Source organism: Nematolebias whitei, chromosome 16 (genome assembly GCF_014905685.2).
Source record: "Nematolebias whitei isolate Nwh7 chromosome 16, NemWhi1, whole genome shotgun sequence".
NCBI lineage: Eukaryota > Metazoa > Chordata > Actinopteri > Cyprinodontiformes > Rivulidae > Nematolebias > Nematolebias whitei.
Genome location: NC_056513.1, coordinates 42,428,115 through 42,447,504, shown reverse-complemented (window position 1 = coordinate 42,447,504; position 19,390 = coordinate 42,428,115). Strand labels below are relative to the sequence as shown.

Genomic DNA, 19,390 nt, shown 5'->3' with positions numbered 1-19,390 from the left:
CCTGGAGGCCAGAACCAGAAGAAATAACATGCACATCTACAGAATGACGGAGGGAGGAAAAGGAAACTTGCTACCTCAGTTCATTGAAACACTTCTTTGAAGAAAGCTGCCGACACCTCTGAACCTGGAACTGAAAATATGAGTCCACCAATCTCTGGCTCCTAAACCCCAACATGAGCCACTGCCAAGACCAATTATCGCTAACGTTCAAGAATTTACTACCAAGGAGATGGTGCTGAGAGAAGCTTGGAGAAAAGGAAAGATCCTGCTGCAATAAGACTGTGTGTGCTGACCATGACTACCTGGCAGAGATAGTTAAAAGGAGAAAAAGTACGTTGGGATAAGGAAAATGCGAAAGGAAAAGAACATTCACTTTGAAACACCGTTCACCAAGATGAGAATCCACTGGAGCACCCAAGAACAGAGCTATGACGGCACGCAGGAGGTGCTGCGGGAGAAGAAAACACAAGGATTCCCAGTGGAGGAGCCAGAGCCCACAGACGACAGCTAACTGGGAGCACAGCTCCGGAAACTGCTGGGATGGCAACAGGTAGTCAATCACCAAGGAACCATGATGGCCACCACCGAGAGAGCTAGAGAAAAGCTTCAGGAGTACCACAGGGAACACAGAAAGAAAATATAACACCAGGCTCTAACAGGTACTGAGAAATTTCACTCGATATGACCGTTTTATAACTGGCCACCATTATGTGACCACTGTGTCACATTACAGTCTTACAGTGTCGGCAACAACAGCGTACGATAAAAGTTAGCGCTTTAGCTTCCGCAAATATTTTTAAAACTTGTTTAGCGGTTTAGCGTTAGCAAAGCTAATATTTTTTAAGCGGTTAGCAAAGTTAACCTTTTGGTTAGCTGTGCCAAACACTGATGGAAATAATTTATTGTATGTTTAGTCAAAATGGGAACAAGAAATGAATGTGAATTTCATGCTGCTGTGTTCATTCGTACTCATAAATGGTAAATGGACTGTACATATATAACACCTTTCTATCTGATCAAGATACTCAAATCACTTTACAACAATTTGTGCCTCATTTACCCATTCATACAGCTCTATACTAGATCTCTACAAAGCTGATTCAACAAATCATTCTAAAGAGAATAATCAGAGCTTTATCACATTCATACACTGATGAGACACATTGGAGGCAATTGATTTTGTATTTTTGTTGTGTATTAATGTTTTGTGTAAAGTAAAAAAAAAACTAAACATAAAAAGTAAAAAAATAAAGATAAATGCTGAGTGTTGTGGGTGGTTACCATGGTGACCAAGTTTCCAAACCACTGGTGGGCAAGTTCATGTCCAACCACTAAAGCCACCCACTGCTTGGACGACGAGCAGGAGTTCTTCGGGTCGATTAGCAGTGCAGTCTCCCTGAAAAAAAGATGGCTGCAAGGTTAACACAAAAACAGCTGGAAGTAAACATCTGTTAGTGAACAGCAGGTTTCTCTCCTTCACGCAGTTCTTATGAGCTGTAAGGATGTGAAGAAAATCAACACGAAGATGGCTTAGAACCATAAAAACAGGCATGGGGAAAAGAAAGTCCACTCTCTTTAATATGGGGGTTTACATATCAGGGCATAGAAGATCCTGCTGTCTCTGTCAGGTACTAAAATTATTCAAACACTTCCTTAAATGTACAAAAGCTCAACAGGCTTCACTACGTTTTCTTTCAAGTTAGCAGACTTGTTTTGCATAAGTCTCTTGAGAGTCTATGACAGTTGTTGAAGACAGCTTCACATGTGACTGCAGAAAACTTTGATATGGAAAAGTTGGTTCAATCTTTATTTGGGTCTCATCTTATCAGTGTAAAGAACACTGTTCCAGAAGTCTTGTGGTTCAGTTAAATTGAAATGAACAAGCTTAAATCTTGTTAAATTATTCACAAGAACTGAGAAAACCCTGATGGACAAACTATTCACACTGGGACTAAACCCCTCCATTTGCAACTGGGTACTAGATTTCTTAAAAAGACCACAGTCTGAGGATCCACAACTTCTCCTCCTCCACTATAACCCTCAGCACTGGCTCTCCTCAGGGATGTGTGTTGAGCCCTCTCCTGTTTACTCTGCTCACGTATGATTGTGCACCTACTCATCCAGGCTGTCACATTGTAAAGTTTGCAGATGATACAGTGGTGGTGGGATGCATCACACACAAAGATGATTTCAGCTACAAGCAGGAGATGGAACACCTGGAGAGCTGGTGCAGGAAGACCAACCTTCACATCAATGTGAAGAAGACAAAGGAGATGGTTGTGGACTTCAGAAGGAACAAAAACATCTACACCCCCCTAAACATAAGAGGATCTGCGGTGGAAGTGGTCTCCAGCTACAAGTACTTGGGTGTACACATGAATGACAACCTCAGCTGGAGCAACAACACCACCAGCCTGATCAAGAAAGCTCATCAGAGACTCTACTTCCTCAGGCGGCTGAGGCGAGCTGGTCTGGGAAGCTCAGTCCTCACCTCCTTCTACAGGTGTGCAGTGGAGAGCATCCTGTGCTCGAGCATCAACGTGTGGCATGGAGGCTGCACAGCTGCAGAAAGAAAAGCTTTGCAGAGAGTGGTGAAGGCTGCTGATATAAAAATATGTTTTATAAGGTGTGAAGTTGCCCTTATGCCAATTCAAACATATATATTTTGTGTGTGTTACTTATTCAGAATTAAATGTCTAAAATTGCCATAAAAGCAAGGGTGGAATGATATAGAAATTATTATTTTAATGCTTTTATGCCAATCTAGACCTATATTATACTTATTTAAACACACTTATACTCACTTTTGATGCAGCTTATCTGCTTATTCAGTCATTCCTGTGCTGCAGATGTGTTTTGGAGTAATTAAAGTCCTCCGGGGGATGCTCTAACCAGAAGATGGGGCCCCGTTTTCAGGTTACAGTGACCCAGGTTTTGAAGGACATGTTTATATGAAATCGCTCTGTTGCACAGATTGCTTTGATGAAGGAAAAACAGATTTAATTAAATCTGTTCTCCTGGCAACCATCAAAACTTGCTTTGATCTGCTCTCACGCGATCAGGGAAGCCTTTATAAGAAATGTATCAGACACAGAGAGTTAGAAGTCTTGTTCTGGACCAGCGCGCGGTGCCAGATCGCCTGATTGAGTTCTCCTCATTGGATCGAAAGGCTTCCCGATCATTTTGTCACGGTGAGGGATACTCATATCAATTTGTGTGTTAAGAGTGTACGAGTGTACATGACTCTTTTGCTTGGCTGTGATTTCTTGTGGCAGATTAATAAATGACAAATATTATTCTAGCAAGTTACAGTCTGTGTGTGTCATTTTTTCCTTCGTCTGAATAATATGTGCCGATCGTTCACGAACCTTTGATAAAGAATTTCACAATACAGCTGCACAGAAATCTGTCGGAATCAGCCTCCCCACCATCACAGACATCTACACCTCCAGATGCAGGAAGAGGGCCACTTGCATCATGAAGGACCTCACTCACCCAGCACACACACTTTTTGCCCCGCTTCCCTCAGGAAGGAGGTTGAAAAGCATTAAGTGTAGAACCACTAGACTGAGGAACAGCTTCTACCCTGAGGCTGTTAGACTCAGGAATCTCTAACCAGAATAATCACTGTGAAAAAAATCAAATCATGTTGCTGCTGATCTGTGTCATGTTGCTGCTGATCTGTGTCATGTTGCCGTGTTCATTTGTGCTCATCTGTTCACACAGACTCATGTTCGTGCTGCTGTTCATTGTTCATGTTTTTATAATATTAGTGCTTAGTGTGTTATTTAGTTGATGTTTTTCTTAGTTCATATCTTAGATGTTATTACTGTTTTTCTTTTACATTTTATTGTTGGATGTAACTGGGACCCTGTGTACATAATCTCATTCCACCAAATGTACCACATGAGGTGCAAAAGACAAATAAATCTCTCTGACTCTGAAAAAAAGTTTACTTGAGGTGGCAGGAACAAGACTGGAGTTTGTTCTGGCTTGAACATCTTACACCTCATGAGAAACAAGTACAGAAATCCTGGCAACTCTATAAACTTCTGTGTCATTTAAAAGCAGGATTCTGCTTTTCTCTATAAACCAAATTTCTGACCAACCACACAATAGTTGCTAAACACCACACAAGACAAAAGTTCTGCACGGGTGATGTGTCAAGAACAAGCTGTTAGAACTCCTAAAGTTGGCCTGTGAAAGAGAAGACATTCTTCTCTGCCAGCCCTGGGAGAGAAAGAACATTTTTCTTGGTTTTGTGGAGTTTGTGGCAGCCATAAGTGATGTTGTCATGCTTCTTTAGAGAAGTTTTCTCCTGCAACCCTTCTAAACAAGCCAGTCTTTTCTAGTTATCCTGTCATGAACTTTAACCTTTAACTAAGGCCTATAAAGCCTGAGGTCTGACCATGCATTTTTCAGAGAGCAGACAAAAAAAGCTCCATCCCAAAATAAATTTTCTACGACGCTTGCTATTGAGAAGACGATGAAAAAAGGTCTTTTTACGTGTGAATCGTCCGTCTTTATGTAGAATGATGGGACTTTAAAAAGTCTGGACGTGAACTTTAACTCATTTCCAGACTGATAGGCAGCAACAGTTGATTCTACAAGATCGTTGCTGATGTTGTTCAACTTGTCTTTACGTGAACACACATCTACGGTTTATAACACAAAGCAGCAAAATGACAACTCCTGCTTTTATAGAGCTGCTCACACTGATGATCATTTAATCAATACAGTTGATCAGCAGCTCCTAGCTGCTACTGAACCTCTGATATCCTGTGGAAGCAGCAGGAATGAACTCGGTCTTTCTCATCTTTTCCATTTTAGTTGTTTTTTTGACTGATAAATAATAAAACGTTGAAATCTGTTGCACTTTTGTTCACTTGAGGTTAGATTTGAATAATTTTAGAACCTGGTAAAAGACCCAAATATTTTATATCCTGATCCCTAGGAATGAAAGAGAGTGGACTTTTCTTTTCCATGACCATAAATGGATCCTGCTGCTTTACGCCGATCACATGTTGACCTCCGACAGTAAATTCATCCACCACAAAGCAATTTTAAAAAGCTATTACAGCACTCATCCAAAAGGACCTAAGGCTTCAAAAAGACTTGAATTAAATTAATAACGTCCATGTTGGATGCTTAGATACATCTGAAAATGTTAACATTTTATCTATGGTAATCCCAAATGTAAATGTATTCAAGGTACAATACAAAACGAGATAAAAAAAATAAACTAATAGAAATCAGAACTTTTAGCACACCTCTAATCAATTCATGTTTTGCAGTGTTTAAAAAAAATAAAGTCTGTGACCAAATAAAGCAGAATTTATGGTTGAGCTTTAGGAAACACTTTAAACTGTTTACTGTTTGACAAATTAATTCTTGTACTTTTTATTTTGTTTAATACTGGTATTCCATTATAAAATGTTCAACAATAAAAAAAGAACACAGGCTGTTACTGTAATCGTACAAGTTTAACTCTGTAAACACATCCCTTGTTTCACAGCAATTTGTCACTTTAAACACCTAATAACCACAAACAACTAGTGTAGGGGTCTGCAACCTGCGGCTTTGGAGCCACATGTGGCTCTTTAGTCCCTCCACAGCGGCTCTTTAGAGCTTTGACCAAAACTAACATCAAACTACATTTTATAGGATGTTATACAAACAACAATAAATGACTAGTTTTAGCAGTTTTCCTGTCGTTTCCTTTGCAAATATGTGGATACTAGTAATGATACAGTAAATTATACTCACTTTAACTCTACGCAATTTCTCCACAATGAAAATAAATAAAAATAAAAATAAATCACAAATGCCTGCACAGTTCATTGTTTTAGTTGTTAAAAAAGTGGCAAAAATAATATTTTTTTTCTTTACAAGGATCCAGTCTTCTGTGATCGACTTGTGACCTGTCCAGGGTGTCCCCCGCCTCTTCTCACACAGCGACTGCTGGACATGGGCACCAGTGTCCCCCGTGACACGAAAAGGAAGAAGCGGGTTAAGATAATGGACGGACGGATGGATGAAATCCAGTCTTTTCTTTTGTCTCAAAATGTAAAAAAAAAATCAATAAATGTTAGCAATCATTAGATGTTTTGTAGTTTTATAATGTCACGCCTACTGGCCAGAAAAGCCCTCTCTAATAAACTTAAAGTGGCCCATGGGCCACCAGTTGATGATGACAATTGAAGCAGGTTTTGCAGCTCTGGACACATTTAATTTAGTGAACTAAGGGGCAGAAATGGCTCTTTTGATCCTAAAGGTTGCAGACCCCCGGTCTAGTGAATATAGTTGTTTTGACCCAATGTGTTTAAATTAAATGTACTGGTAGTACAATCTCAAGACTTTAGTTTTTTCTTTTACCTGTAGGTAACAAGGCCCCAGTTTTCCATGGCACCTAAATGGGAAAAAATACTCAAGTCAAGACATTTCTGGACATTTTGACAGAAAACCTTTAATATTAATGTTGTTACTCACCAGCAGCAAAATCAGCAATAGCTATGAGATCAATTTTAGGCAATGGATAAGGAACACTGAAGTAGTCTTTGTAGAAAGGTAAGGTCTTTGTTGCAACCTGCATTCAAAGAAATATAAACAACAACATTTGTGTCTGTGTCAGGACAAAGTGTGTCCACACTCCTGTGGTCTGTCAGTTTAATTTACAGCCTTGTGGGACCATTTCACCAACATGCTCACCTCCAACGCAAATTTCCCTTGTTCTGCCTTCCCGACTGGAGTGTAGACGCGTACGGTTATGCCATCCGATGACTGGCTCTCCACATGGTCATATTCGCCAATGACAAAAGCTACAAGGTATGTGGACATGATGGGTGTGGTGGCAAACTTTACTTCCACAAGGTCTTCATCTTCTGGGTATGGCTTTCGATGAATGACATTCTGGAAAAAATAAACAGAGCAATGGTTTGTGTCATGAACTTAGCAGATGTTTGAAGGCACTTAGAGAGGTCAAGGTTGAGAGCTTCAGATCTATCTGCAAGATATTCCAGGAAACAGGAGCGGAGTAGGAGAAGACCCTTTTGCCTAGTTCAGTCCTCACTGAGGGAACACTGCAGGTAATAATGTCCTGAGAGTGCACGCTGTAGCTGCACTCACACAGAGACATGTAGGAGGAGATGTATGAAGGCAGCAGACCAAGAAGTGATTTAAAGATGAAAATGTACCAGTGAGAGAGTCTGAAGTTAATGATGACCAGTTAACCAGTGAATACTGGGAGCAGTGGTGGGTACGGTAGTTACAGCCAGTTATGAATCTTAGTGCACCATGATAGACAGCATCCAACATCTGCAGCATCCAACATCTGCAGGGTTCTTGTAGGAGCGTTCATGTAAATAATGTCACTGTAATCAATGGAGGGAAGGAAAGTCACAGATACAATGTGTTTCCTGGTGTTTCTTATTACCCATTACCCTTCACACTAGAGCTGTGATGCTATCTTGTATCAAGCTGAAGCCAAAATGTAAACTACTGTAGACAGAACAACCAATAATTACTACCTGAAATTTTGATAATAACACATCAAGTTTATGAAAAATTTTGTTAATGGTAATGAAGACACACACACACACTATAATTGCCTTCAGGAGAACTTGCCGTGTTCTTCCTTTGTTTTGTTTAACAGAAGGATTTCCTTGAACAAACAGGAATGTTCAGACTTTTATTGGTAGTTTTACGAGTCATTCTTCACTCAGCTCATCTACGGCCGGTTCAGTGTACACACAGAAGAGAATCCACTTTTACAACTCTTACTCTTTCACCTAAACTAAACTTGCCTGTTGAGACTTTTTTTTTCCAGTAAAGGAAAAGGTAAAACATCAATGTTAGAAAAATATCAGTCATTGGCTTATCGCGAGTCTTTCTTGGTAAGTAGCCTCCATCATGATGTGGTTCACCGTTACTGTTGATTGTGTCGGCTATAAACACAACTATAAAACGTTTTGCATCGTCCTATCACAGGACTTATCTTTCCACTGGTCTCACACATTTGCCTTCACTTAAACACAGCTCTTGTGTACACTGCTCAGCTGCGCAGAAAACAGGTGACTGCCTGCTGGAAGGTGATCTGAATCAGAGGTTAACTGTTAACTCAGTGGTGACAATACAACAAAGATCCTTTGGCCATAACGAGTATGAGGCAACAATACTCTGGCTTTTATCATTTCAAAACACACAGACAGAGCAAACTTGTTTCTGCTAAATTGAGACGTGTCCTGATGCCACTGGTTCAGACTGTTGTCAGATCTAACAATGTTTGCAGCTGCACCAACTGTTCAGCTTTGGTTACAGCTTATTGGTATACACACATCCAGACAATTGTATTTCCTGCTAAAATGCTGTGAATGTTGAGTCTGAACGGCTTTGCAAAAATTTGCTGAAGAAGCCGAGATAGAGTTATAGCTAAAGAGTTAAAAACAGCAGAACAGAATTGCAAAAAGCATAGCAAAAATTTAGCTAAAAGCTGAAGGTGAGCTAAATATATTAAAAGCCTAGCTAGAAGCTAAAAGTAGCAAAAAGCTGGCTAAAAGCTAAAGTAGTAAAAGCAAAGTAAAAGTTAAAAAGAGCAAAAAGCTTTCTTAAATAAAGGTGAAATTACATTTTCTGAAAAGTATCAAAAGGTTAGCTTGAAGCTAAAGCAAAGACAATAACACCCATCTTCTGAAAGATGATCTAAGTTTGTGGATCGATGATGTCATCAGACAGATTAAAGCGTGAACCCAAACATTTCTTTGGATTTTTGATACCAATTAGTTCATGCTACTAAAATGGTTAAAAGGCTCGTTTTGAAAACAATACTTTTCATATTTTATTCATAAAGTGCAGTTTAATTTAAAGTAAAGCTTCATACTGGACAGAGAGGACTGAGATAAATAGAGATAAATAAACCCAACTTACATGTAAAGACAAACACTTGAGCCAATGAATTACGACTAAAACAAGATGTTAAATAAAACCTGAACCCAAAACTAGAACTTTTTTTTTTACCATTTCCCGTTTGCCCTAAAAACTTTAAGCACAAACGTTCAACAACCATCTATAACAAACTGTACATCCTCATCATAACCACAAACTGAATGAGTCTGTTCATACGCAGCTCAGATCAGTCCAGTGATTAAAATCTTCAACTAAACCATCAGAGACCATAAATTACAAAAGATAACCATTAAAATACAATCTAAAGAGAAAAATCTGTCTCATTCAACAACTCTTCACAAATATTTGGGGAAATTAATTTTCAGCTAAAGCTACAACACAATTATCTTCATAATTCAACTAACAAAACAAAGTTTGGTGCTTCATGTGGAGAAAAAGGGTTTTTGAAAACATTACTTAATATTACTAAAAGAGAGCACCCGTCATTTAAACCTTCAGTGTCTAAAAACAGGAAGGAAATAATTTCAGTCAGATGATGTTTTTTAATTCAAGTAAAATTTACTTTCATTTTGCTGTACCTTGGCTTGTACTTGTACTGCTGTTATATTTCACATGTGGCTGAACATAACTTTAGCTAGAGGTAAAATATGCAGTGACTCCCAGCCCTCCGTTATGTAATTATGTAAGCTATGAAGAGACGAGAGAGGAAGAGGACAAACACACTAGAAACTAGAGAACTTGACAGCAGTGTGACTCAGTGACGCAGAGACTGGAGAGTCTCAGAATGAGGAATGAATGCATGACAAGTACCATATTTGACAAGGCAACCCGGTCCTTGGGGACGATCAGAGTGATGTCAAAGGTGGCTTTGATGGCTGGCTCATCCCAGCAAGGAAAAGCTCTGCGGGCGTCAGTGGCCTGGAGGACGAGGGAAACACACACAAAGCAATCAAGAAACATTCAAATTAAAAGGCAGCTCGGCTTCGTGTCCAGAAGCACAAGTAAATCACACACGGCATGGGACAAAAACAACAACAAATCAATACAATAGGGCACTTAAACAAATAAACAAATAAAAAGTCAAGTGGCACATATTTGCATCTCAATATAATTTCTCACTTCTGGCACAAAATGAAAGCCTGTGCAGCGTTTCTTCACAGAAACTTCCAGTAACGATCGGATCATTTGTTGTTGAGTAACATCTGAAATAGCCAACACTCTTCTTCCCCAAACCTAACACACACATCCAGCTGATGCAGGAACCAGATGTAATCAGGACAGTTTCAGAGCTGATGAACATTAACTGCATTAACATTTCCACTTTTTGTGCACCCCTGGAAATACCTTCAAAGGGTAAAATGAACCCCGTCGCTTCATTTTTAAGTTTTCACATGTCTTTCTACCATGAATATACTTCAACTTCCTCCTCTGACACTTAAAACAATCTGACAATGGTTCCAACTTGTGACGTGCCACTAAAATTTACTGCTTAGTGGTGATAAATAGAAGAATTAAAGGTTAGCAAAGTTCACCTTAGGGTGGAGTCGAGTCCGGTCAATACGTTTTGTAGCAAAGAAAAAATATAATTTATTCTAAAGGCAAGTTTTTGGACATACAGTACTTCGATTTCCTTTGTCCTCTTGCACTTTTTATGAAAATATATACAGCCAGTGTTTATATAAAGGACGTCATGGTCATGTGTGCCTGAGACGTCAAAATCTTGTAATAAATACAAATGCATTTTTGGAAAGACAACATTAGTAACATATTGCAAAATAAATTTCAAGCCACTAAGATGCACAGCTGTTGAGACATTTGCATGCACAATAACAGGAAGTGATGTCAAAGGGGAATGTCTGCATGTGAACAGATCATTGCTACGATGGCTAACACAGACAGCAGAGAAGAATCATTTAGAATATTTAGAGTTACTATCAGGGATGAAGAAGAGTCAAGATTTAGATATTGTTTCAATTAACAAAAACCAGGAAGTTCCCCTTTTTAAAGAGTTCTTCTTTGATGTCACTTCCTGTTTCACTTTGGCTGCACCAAGTTTAAAAGAAAAGGTGCCAGTTATGTGACAAAATGAATAATATGTGTATTTAGCCAAAAATTCTTAAATATTAAAATGTTTTCTTCCATTTTTGTATTTGTAGGATTTGCATGTCACTGTCACTTTAAGTGTCAAGAAAAAAAAGATTGATAATAATGTTAGTTTTATTGCAGCCCACTGATATCTAATCAAATTGACTCATGAGGTGGTGAAAGATTCCCACCCCTGCTATGTTCATGTCTGCTGTGAGATAGATAGCTAGTTGCACAGGACATCATCGGTATGGCAGAGTGATGCTGTGTCTGTTTATGTAAGAAGAACTAATAATAAATTATAATGCATCTACATCCTGACATGTTGTGTTGATATGTTTTACAATGTTTTTAATTCCTTCAAATTAAAGACACCAGTCTATAAAACTCAAGGAGTGAGGAGAGGAAACGAAGTTTGTCCTAAAACTTAGCACCATTTGTTAAATAATTTGCTGTCAGTTGTAAAAATGTAACGGATGAAAGGTAGCGATGGTGTATTGCATGCAGAGAAACGTTCTGCTGTCTCCACACGCTCAGTTCAGTTACCAAACTTCACCAAAGCAAGAAAACTTAACTTTGAGAGAGACGCTAATCAGCCAGAGAAAAATACAATATTTACATCGTGGTATTTTTTTCATAAATCCATAAATCCATCCATAATCTTCCGCTTATTCTGAAGTCGGGTCGCGGGGGCAGCAGTTTGAGCAAGGAGGCCCAGACATCTCTTTCCACAGCCTCTTCCAGATCTTCTGGGAGGATTCCAAGGCGTTCCCAGGCCAACCGAGACACATAGTCTCTCCAGCGTGTCCTGGGTCTTCCCCGGGGTCTCCTCCCAGTTGGACATGCTCGAACCCAGGAGGCATCCTTACCAGATGCCTGAACCACCTCAACTGGCTCCTCTCGACGTGGAGGAGCAGCCGTTCTACTCCAAGTCTCTCCTGAATAACTGAACTTCTCACCCTCTCTCTACGGGAGAGTCCAGCTATCAATATTCTTAAAGTTTTAAGATGAAAAATAAAAAATAAAAATCTATAAACTGTATAGCTGAAAACAGCAAATTAATGCTTTTCTCTGCAGACCGTCAGTATTATTGTACCTAAACAACCAATTTTAAACCCTGCAGACAAAACTTCGACTTAATGAAAGTCTGAGGCCTCAAAAGACTAACCTGGTTTGACTTTGGAATTAAAAAAATGTCAACACAAGGGATTTTTAAAAAGTAGCACACATCAAAGCAAAACGGAGTACATCGTTTTATCTTAGACAATTGTGAAGGTCAAATTAAGGTCGAGCAGCACACCCCATCACTCACCTCGAACTGTGTGACAGCAGCAAAGCGAACCTCTCCTGCAGGAGTTGTGTATTTACTTCTATAGAATCCTTTCATTTTGTCATTCAGCTCCCCAACAAAGTCGATCTTCAACATGCCGCAGCCTGTAGAGGCATGCAGACAATGAACAAGTGGGAAATGAGCCATTGTTCAGCTACAATAATGCTATGTGGTTTTAAAAGCAGGGACGAGTGAAGTCCCTCCGTACCTTTCTGTAGAGCACTTGGAAAGGACAGGGTGACTTTCTCATCCTCATTTTGATAGTTGAATCCTGTAGCGTTTATTTCTGTAAAGGCAGACAACAGAGAGGAAGAGACGACCGACTGCTTTGAAACATGACACCATTATGGATTTTAAAACAGATGAACGGAGGTGAAAATGTGTAGCCAGAGATTATTTTGGTCATGACAGTGTCGTGTGAGATAACCCTCACCATCTCCTCCATGTGGTGCAAAGGAAGCTGTGACGATGTCCATGTCAGCACAGTTCATCACAATCTGGTTTGTGGCTTGTGTTACCTGTAAACATTAACACAAAACTGCTTAACTTTTACTTTGGAACAGCTTTGATGTCTCAGAATTAATAATTCACATTTGTCTGGGAAGAGGAATGGTCAAAAATAATAACAACAACATAACCTCTCCTTAAAACTGAGTACATGGAAGGAAAAAAGCAGTTTGACTACATTTGAATGAATTAACTTTCACGGAGTATTGAAAATCTAAACAGAAAAATGAATCCACCGTCTTAAACCATCACACAGATATAAAACCAGTGAAAAAGGAGGAAGTTTAACTGGGAGTTTCCAACTTGTGATGTGAAAACGTAGACATCGCTTCCCAACTGAGGAACTACTTCAAGGTGGGAGATGGCGGCACATTTGGATGCCATGCAGTTTTCAGGGAGTAATAAAAGTAACGTTTAGAACTAGACGGGGGTACGACACCGCTGCCAGCTGACACATCAACTGTTTGGAATCGGAGGCTTTAATGATGAAACAAGTGAAGGCAAAAATCCATCACAAATCAACCCTTTCAGACCTGATGAAAAAGTGGATTTACCCCATTGTACGCTTTGAGAGTGAGAAACGTGAACTGTGATTCTTGATTTTCAAGCCACATAAACAACGATCTTTTACATTTCTGAAGACGAGCGTCTCCCCAGCATTATCCAACAGAAGCGCCATCTCTCAGTGAAGGTCATGGCATGTAACAAACAAGAATCTTCAACTTATGACCAATTCTGCAGCTGGAAGAGACACCACAGCCATCACCCCCACCTCCACTCCACGTTCAGAAGTGTAGGGGAAACCCTGAAAATCATAGGATTTCAAAACAGAATGTGATTTTGACGTTGCAAAACAAAATGACCCAATATTTAAACATTTTTAACGGCTTATTTATGTTTTCCCCAGAGTATCAAGACTGGTTCTCTGCACTGCTCAAATGTTAAAATGTTTTCTGAACGGAGTACATGGAGGTTTGAAGTGAAGGCGAATCGGACTGCACTGCTGAGTGAGGACCCCCTCCACTCTTCACACAAGCTGTTGAATTATCCGCCTTCATCAGTGGGAAAGAGTTGATGAAAACAATAAAACAGATGTTTCAATGTCCCGAGAGTTTCCACAACTCAGACTCTCAAACTGAATTTACTTCACTTTGATTCTCTCTTTTGGTTCGTTGCTTTAATTTGAAGGTGAAATGTTTGTAGTTGTTTGAAATGTTCTCATCAGAAATAAGCAAAAATAAATGCATAAAAATTATCATTTGAAAGGAAGACATTGGAAAAGAATATAAGCCTAAAATTAAAAATACAAGTACACTGTTCTAGCTAACGGAAAAGATAAATTTAGAAAATTGAATATTTTTGTAAGAATATGTTGACACACAATAAATCTGAAAAACATGGCAACAGTTTTCATTTTTAAAGAAAATACTGAAAACCTTGGTCAGGGTTTCACCCATGGCCCCATGTAAAAATAGGTTGGACCCTCCTGAGTTCAAAGGTGACAGGGCTCTCGTTCTTGTGGACTTACGACCCCATCTTGTCCCGTCTTGCAACACGAGTGTCCCATTACACATCTAATCACCAGATTTGGCACCAACAAAAAGCTATCCCTTGCCGTTTCCCCTTTATCGGCTGCTCCCTTCTTCAGGGGTCGTCACACGGAGGACTAAGATTTATCAGCTGTATTTATGCCAGGCGTCCTTCCTGACGCAGCCATCCTTCACCGAGCTACCACAGCCCACATGTATGGAGCACAGGCCTACAATTGAAGGTGCGTGGGGAGCAGCTGGGGTGGGGATTGGGGGGAGGTGAAGGGCATTGCTCAAGAGCCCACAGTGGGGCAAATGAGTGTTCTTCTGTCCAATCCAAAATTTGATGTTATGACCAAGGGGTATGAACCAGCAATCTCTCAACCACAGGTTTGTCTTCAACCTCTGTGCCACCGCTCCCAAAAATTAAAATAGAACAGTTAACGTTCCTTGTTATAAATAAATAGTGTGTATGAAAAAGTATTCCTTGGATGTTTTCAGCTTTTATTGCCATCATAAATCAATCATGGCCAGTATAAATTTACCTTTTAAACAAACAACAAAAACAAAGTGACTGCATAAATGCTCGCCTCCTTCACATCAGCATTTAATACGAATACCTTTGGCTGACATCACATCTGTGTGGAACTGCTCAAACTGTCAGGTTACATGGGGACCGGACATTAACAGCAACTGGATTTAGGTCTGGGCTTCGACTCAACCATTCAGAACATTTACCGTACTTTGCTGTCTTTAAACCATTTGTGTAGTTAGACCAGGACCCCTGTGACCCGAAAAGGAATAAGCAGGTAAAGATAATGGACGGCTGGATGGATATTTTTGCTATTGTTGTGTGTAACTGGGACCCTGAGTACACAATTTTGTTCCATCTCATGTACTATGTGATGCGAATGACAATAAATTTACCTTGAACCTATTTTATTTTATTGGCATTACTTTGTAGAAATCAGTTTTCACTTTGACACTGAAGTTTTTTTTTATTATTTTGTAGAAAAGGCCTAAATATATAGTCTTTAATTTCTTTATGACATCAATAAAAGCACAAAAAATACTTTCTATATGCAGTGTACATTTATCAGCAAGCGTGGCTCAGTCGGTAGAGCTGTTGCTTCTCAACGACAAGGTCGCCAGATGAAATCCCAGCCAGGGGCCATTCTGGGTGGAGTTTGCATGTTCTCTCCATGCTACGTGGGTTTTCTCCGGGTACTCCAGTTTCCTCCCATCCATCCAGCCATTATCTTCTGCTTATTCCGAAGTCGAGTCGCGGGGGCAGCAGTTTGAGCAGGGAGGCCCAGACATCTCTTTCCACAGCCTCTTCCAGCTCTTCTGGGAGGATTCCAAGGCGTTCCCAGGCCAACTGAGAAACAGTCTCTCCAGCGTGTTCTGGGTCTTCCCCGGGGTCTCCTTCCAGTTGGACATGCCTGAAGCACCTCTCTAGGGAGGCGCCCAGGGGGCATCTTTACCAGATGCCCGAACCACCTCAACTGGCTCCTCTCGACGTGGAGGAGTAGCGGTTCTACTCCGAGTCTCTCTCCCGAATAACTGAACTTCTCACCCTATCCTTAAGGGAGAGTCCAGTTACCCTGCGGAGAAAACTCATTTCAACCTCCTGTATCTGTGATCTCATTCTTTCGGTCACTACCCAGAACTCATGACCATAGGTGAGGGTAGGAACGTAGACCGACCGGTACACAGAGAGCTTTGCCTTACAGCTCAGCTCTCTCTTCACCACAACGGACCGGTAAAGAGTCCGCAATACTGCAGATGTTGCATCAATCCGTCAGTCAATCTCACGCTCCATTCTTCCCTCACTCGTAAACAAAACCCTGAGACACTTGAACTCCTCCACTTGAGGCAGAACCTCACCCTTGACCTGAAGAGAGCAAGCCACCCTTTTCCGGTTGAGGACCATGGCCTCAGATTTGGAGGTGCCGATCCTCATCCCAGCCGCTTCACACTCGGCTGCAAACCGCTCCAGTGAGAGCTGAAGATCACGGCACGATGACGCCAACAGGACCACATCATCTGCAAACAGCAGAGATGGAATCCTGAGGCCAAAAACATGCATGTTAGGCTGATTGGCAACTCTAAATTGGCCCACGGGTGAGTGAGAGAGTGAATGGGTGTTTGTCTCGTTTGTCTCTGTGTGTCCCTGTGATGGACTGGAGACCTGTCCAGGGTGTCCACCTCTCACACAGTGACTGCTGGACATGGACACCAGTGACCCCCATGACTCGAAAAGGAAGAAGCGGGTAAAGATAATGGAGGGGTGGATTTATCAACGAGACCTACAATCCAAGTATATGGTTTAACCGTAGTCTTTAATTAAGACAGAAAACTAGCATCACTCTCCAATGTAATGTTACTTTAATAATTAACAAAATAAAGTTTAAAACTGATGCGGTCTTAACTTATCAGATGTGTTGCGAAGGACCCAAACGCCTGTGGATTTTGTAATCTTACAATCTTTAACAGCAAAGACTGTGCTGAAGTCACATTTAACTTCCCAACTATAAATCACAGTCAGCTCAGTCTGTTTACAATAAAAGTCAGAAAGCTACATATAGGCCAAAACCATTGAAACGGTCAACTAAGATCATATTAATAATAATAAGTGCTCGTTATAGTCAGGGCTTGGTGTGAAGTACAAAGTAATTGTGAGAAGTGTCAGGAAACCTTGAGTGGGGCAGGCAGGTGGGAGGCGGCGACACCATGATTTAGCAAACACTAGCCAGCGTTAGCTAGCTGCTACTGTGCTCGTTAACAGCAGAACTAATCACTTTCAGACGAACAAGACAAACTGGTTAGGGCTGCTGGCGTGCGTTCAGCTGCTCTCCAGCGCGCTAAGCATTCTGTCGGACGTTAATAACGGGTTAATGTACGATATGACTTTAAACGGTCGGCTAGGCTAACAGGAAAGTGCAAGTCTATTCTGTTGTTAGCTAACAGAGGCTAGCGTGCGGCTGGACACAGATCCGCAGCCTGTCCTTTAAGGGACTCTTTAGGTCCGTGTGAAGTCCCCCGAAAGCTGGACTACTGAGCAACGTGTTGCTAACGCTCATACGAGCTAAGCTTGACAGTTTAAAATCGGCTAGCAACCAGTAACGTTAGCCATTACATAACAGAAAATCCCTGGCAGGCACAGACAACCTCCCCCCCACGAAGCCAGGCGCCCCGTTACAACGTACCTCCACTTGAGCCTCCAGCTTGCCCTCGAAAGTGAAGTCGATCAGATCTGGCTTCAGACACAAGTCATAGTTGACGGGGTAAACGTCAGTAGGTAACCGTACGAAGGGCCTTCTTTCGGGCATGGCTCCTGTATGTTGGCCGCTTGCGCTTCCAAAAGCAGTACGGTATGAAACCCTAGTTATTCCTCTAAGTTTTGTTAGAACGGAACTGACCCCAGTGGGCTTCGATAGTGAAGACCGGCAGCTGCTAGAGAGTCTGTGAGCGAATGACAGCAGAACCGTGCGGCCCAGCAGGAACATTAAACTGCCAGCTACAGAGCCCAAACAAGTTCACTTATCTGCGTCGACCTAAACACGGTGACGTCATCACGTCACGTGTGGGAACGGAAGCGTGAAGAGCACGCTGGACAAATGTTTGTTTTTATTTTTTGGCAATCTAGCTACTTAGCTTTTTAACTTGAATGGAAAATCTTTTCCCCTTTAGAAATTATGTAAGCTCGCATGGAAACCTTCAACACATTTTTCTCTGAGCTCTGCTTCAGTAAACTGGCTTTATTTCTGTCTTCTTACACAACTTTTTAACTACTATCTGCTACTTTAAGCTATCTTTTTGCTTTTCGAGGTTCTTTATTGTCATTCGCATCACATGTGGCGAGAAAGTGTACTCAGGGTCCCAGTTACACCCCAAAATAGCAAAAATATAAAGAAACGCTATACTGTATAAGGATGTGAGATATACGCTAAAGGATGCGATATGCTGAAAGATCTAAGAACGCTAAACACTAATCATGTTAAATAATATAATATATTAAACAGCAGCCTGAACATGAGTCTATGGTGAGCGGATGGGTATGAATACAGCAGCATAAATTCAAGAGATCAGCAGCATGGAAAATCAGCAGCACAGATAAGTCACATTTCACCAAGGCAAGAGATCGGGCAAGAAAACTTTTTTGTGTTGTTGTTTTTAATTTTAGTTGAGTTTTCTTGCAATCTTGAAACTTTTAGCTCGTGTTCGGATACCTTAAGCTTTTAGCTACTACTCTGCTTTTTCTGTCTTCTACCTGGACTTTTTCAACTTTTTGCCAGCACTTTGCTACTTTGCTTTTTAGCCCTTAAACTAGTGGGTTTTGTTCTTGTAGCAACTATGTTTAATACGTCTTTTACAATTTTTAGCTTCAAGTTAGCCTTTTGATACCTCTATTCAGCCTTTTTAACAAAATGTTGCTGTTAAAATTACTTAGTGTCCAGCTACATTTCCAAAAAGTACTTTTATTTTTCTATTGAAGAGAGAAATTTTAGTGAATTTTTCTTTTTTTCTTAGTTTTGCAGTGGTTTTAATAAAAATATAAGACAATGGTTACACTCGAACTTTATTTCAGTAATTGTGCAGATGTCATTAGTGAACGTGGTTCTGTCTTATTCTCGTTCTTTCGGCTGCTCCCTTATTCAGGGGTTGCCACAGCAAACTAACTCACACAAGAAAGACTTGGCAATTGTTTTTACGCTGGATGCCCTTCCTGACACAACCACAGACCACAGAGCTACCACAGCCCTCTGTGTGGAGCAGAGAGCTGCAGTCTAGGGCACCTGGGAGAGCAGATGTGGGGGGTAAGGACTCAGGGTGGGGCAAATGAGGGTGGAGGCAGGTGTGGGTGTTTAACCTTTCCCACCCACCTTTTTTTCCATATTGTTGGTCCATGGAGTTGAACCAGCGACCTTCCGATCACAGGCCCACCTTCTTCCTTTTTCTGTGGAGGGGACCGACGGTCTGGGACCCCAGACCGACGGTCTGGGACCGACGGTCTGGGACCGACGGTCTGGGACCG

General features: G+C 40.9%; 1 protein-coding gene across 1 annotated transcript in view; it reads right to left on the bottom strand.

Annotated features, from left to right (window-relative positions):
- Positions 1-17,911, bottom strand: part of npepps (aminopeptidase puromycin sensitive) — a 47,723-nt gene extending 29,812 nt beyond the window's left edge. The window contains exons 1-9 of the mRNA XM_037690007.1: positions 17,562-17,911; positions 12,750-12,834; positions 12,525-12,602; positions 12,299-12,420; positions 9,712-9,819; positions 6,709-6,909; positions 6,490-6,586; positions 6,376-6,409; positions 1,282-1,396 (exon numbers count right to left, since the gene is read on the bottom strand). Coding sequence (XP_037545935.1) covers positions 1,282-1,396; positions 6,376-6,409; positions 6,490-6,586; positions 6,709-6,909; positions 9,712-9,819; positions 12,299-12,420; positions 12,525-12,602; positions 12,750-12,834; positions 17,562-17,861 — 1,140 coding nt within the window. The 5' untranslated portion in view covers positions 17,862-17,911. The remainder of the gene's footprint in view (positions 1-1,281; positions 1,397-6,375; positions 6,410-6,489; positions 6,587-6,708; positions 6,910-9,711; positions 9,820-12,298; positions 12,421-12,524; positions 12,603-12,749; positions 12,835-17,561) is intronic.
- Positions 17,912-19,390: the final 1,479 nt, after the last annotated feature.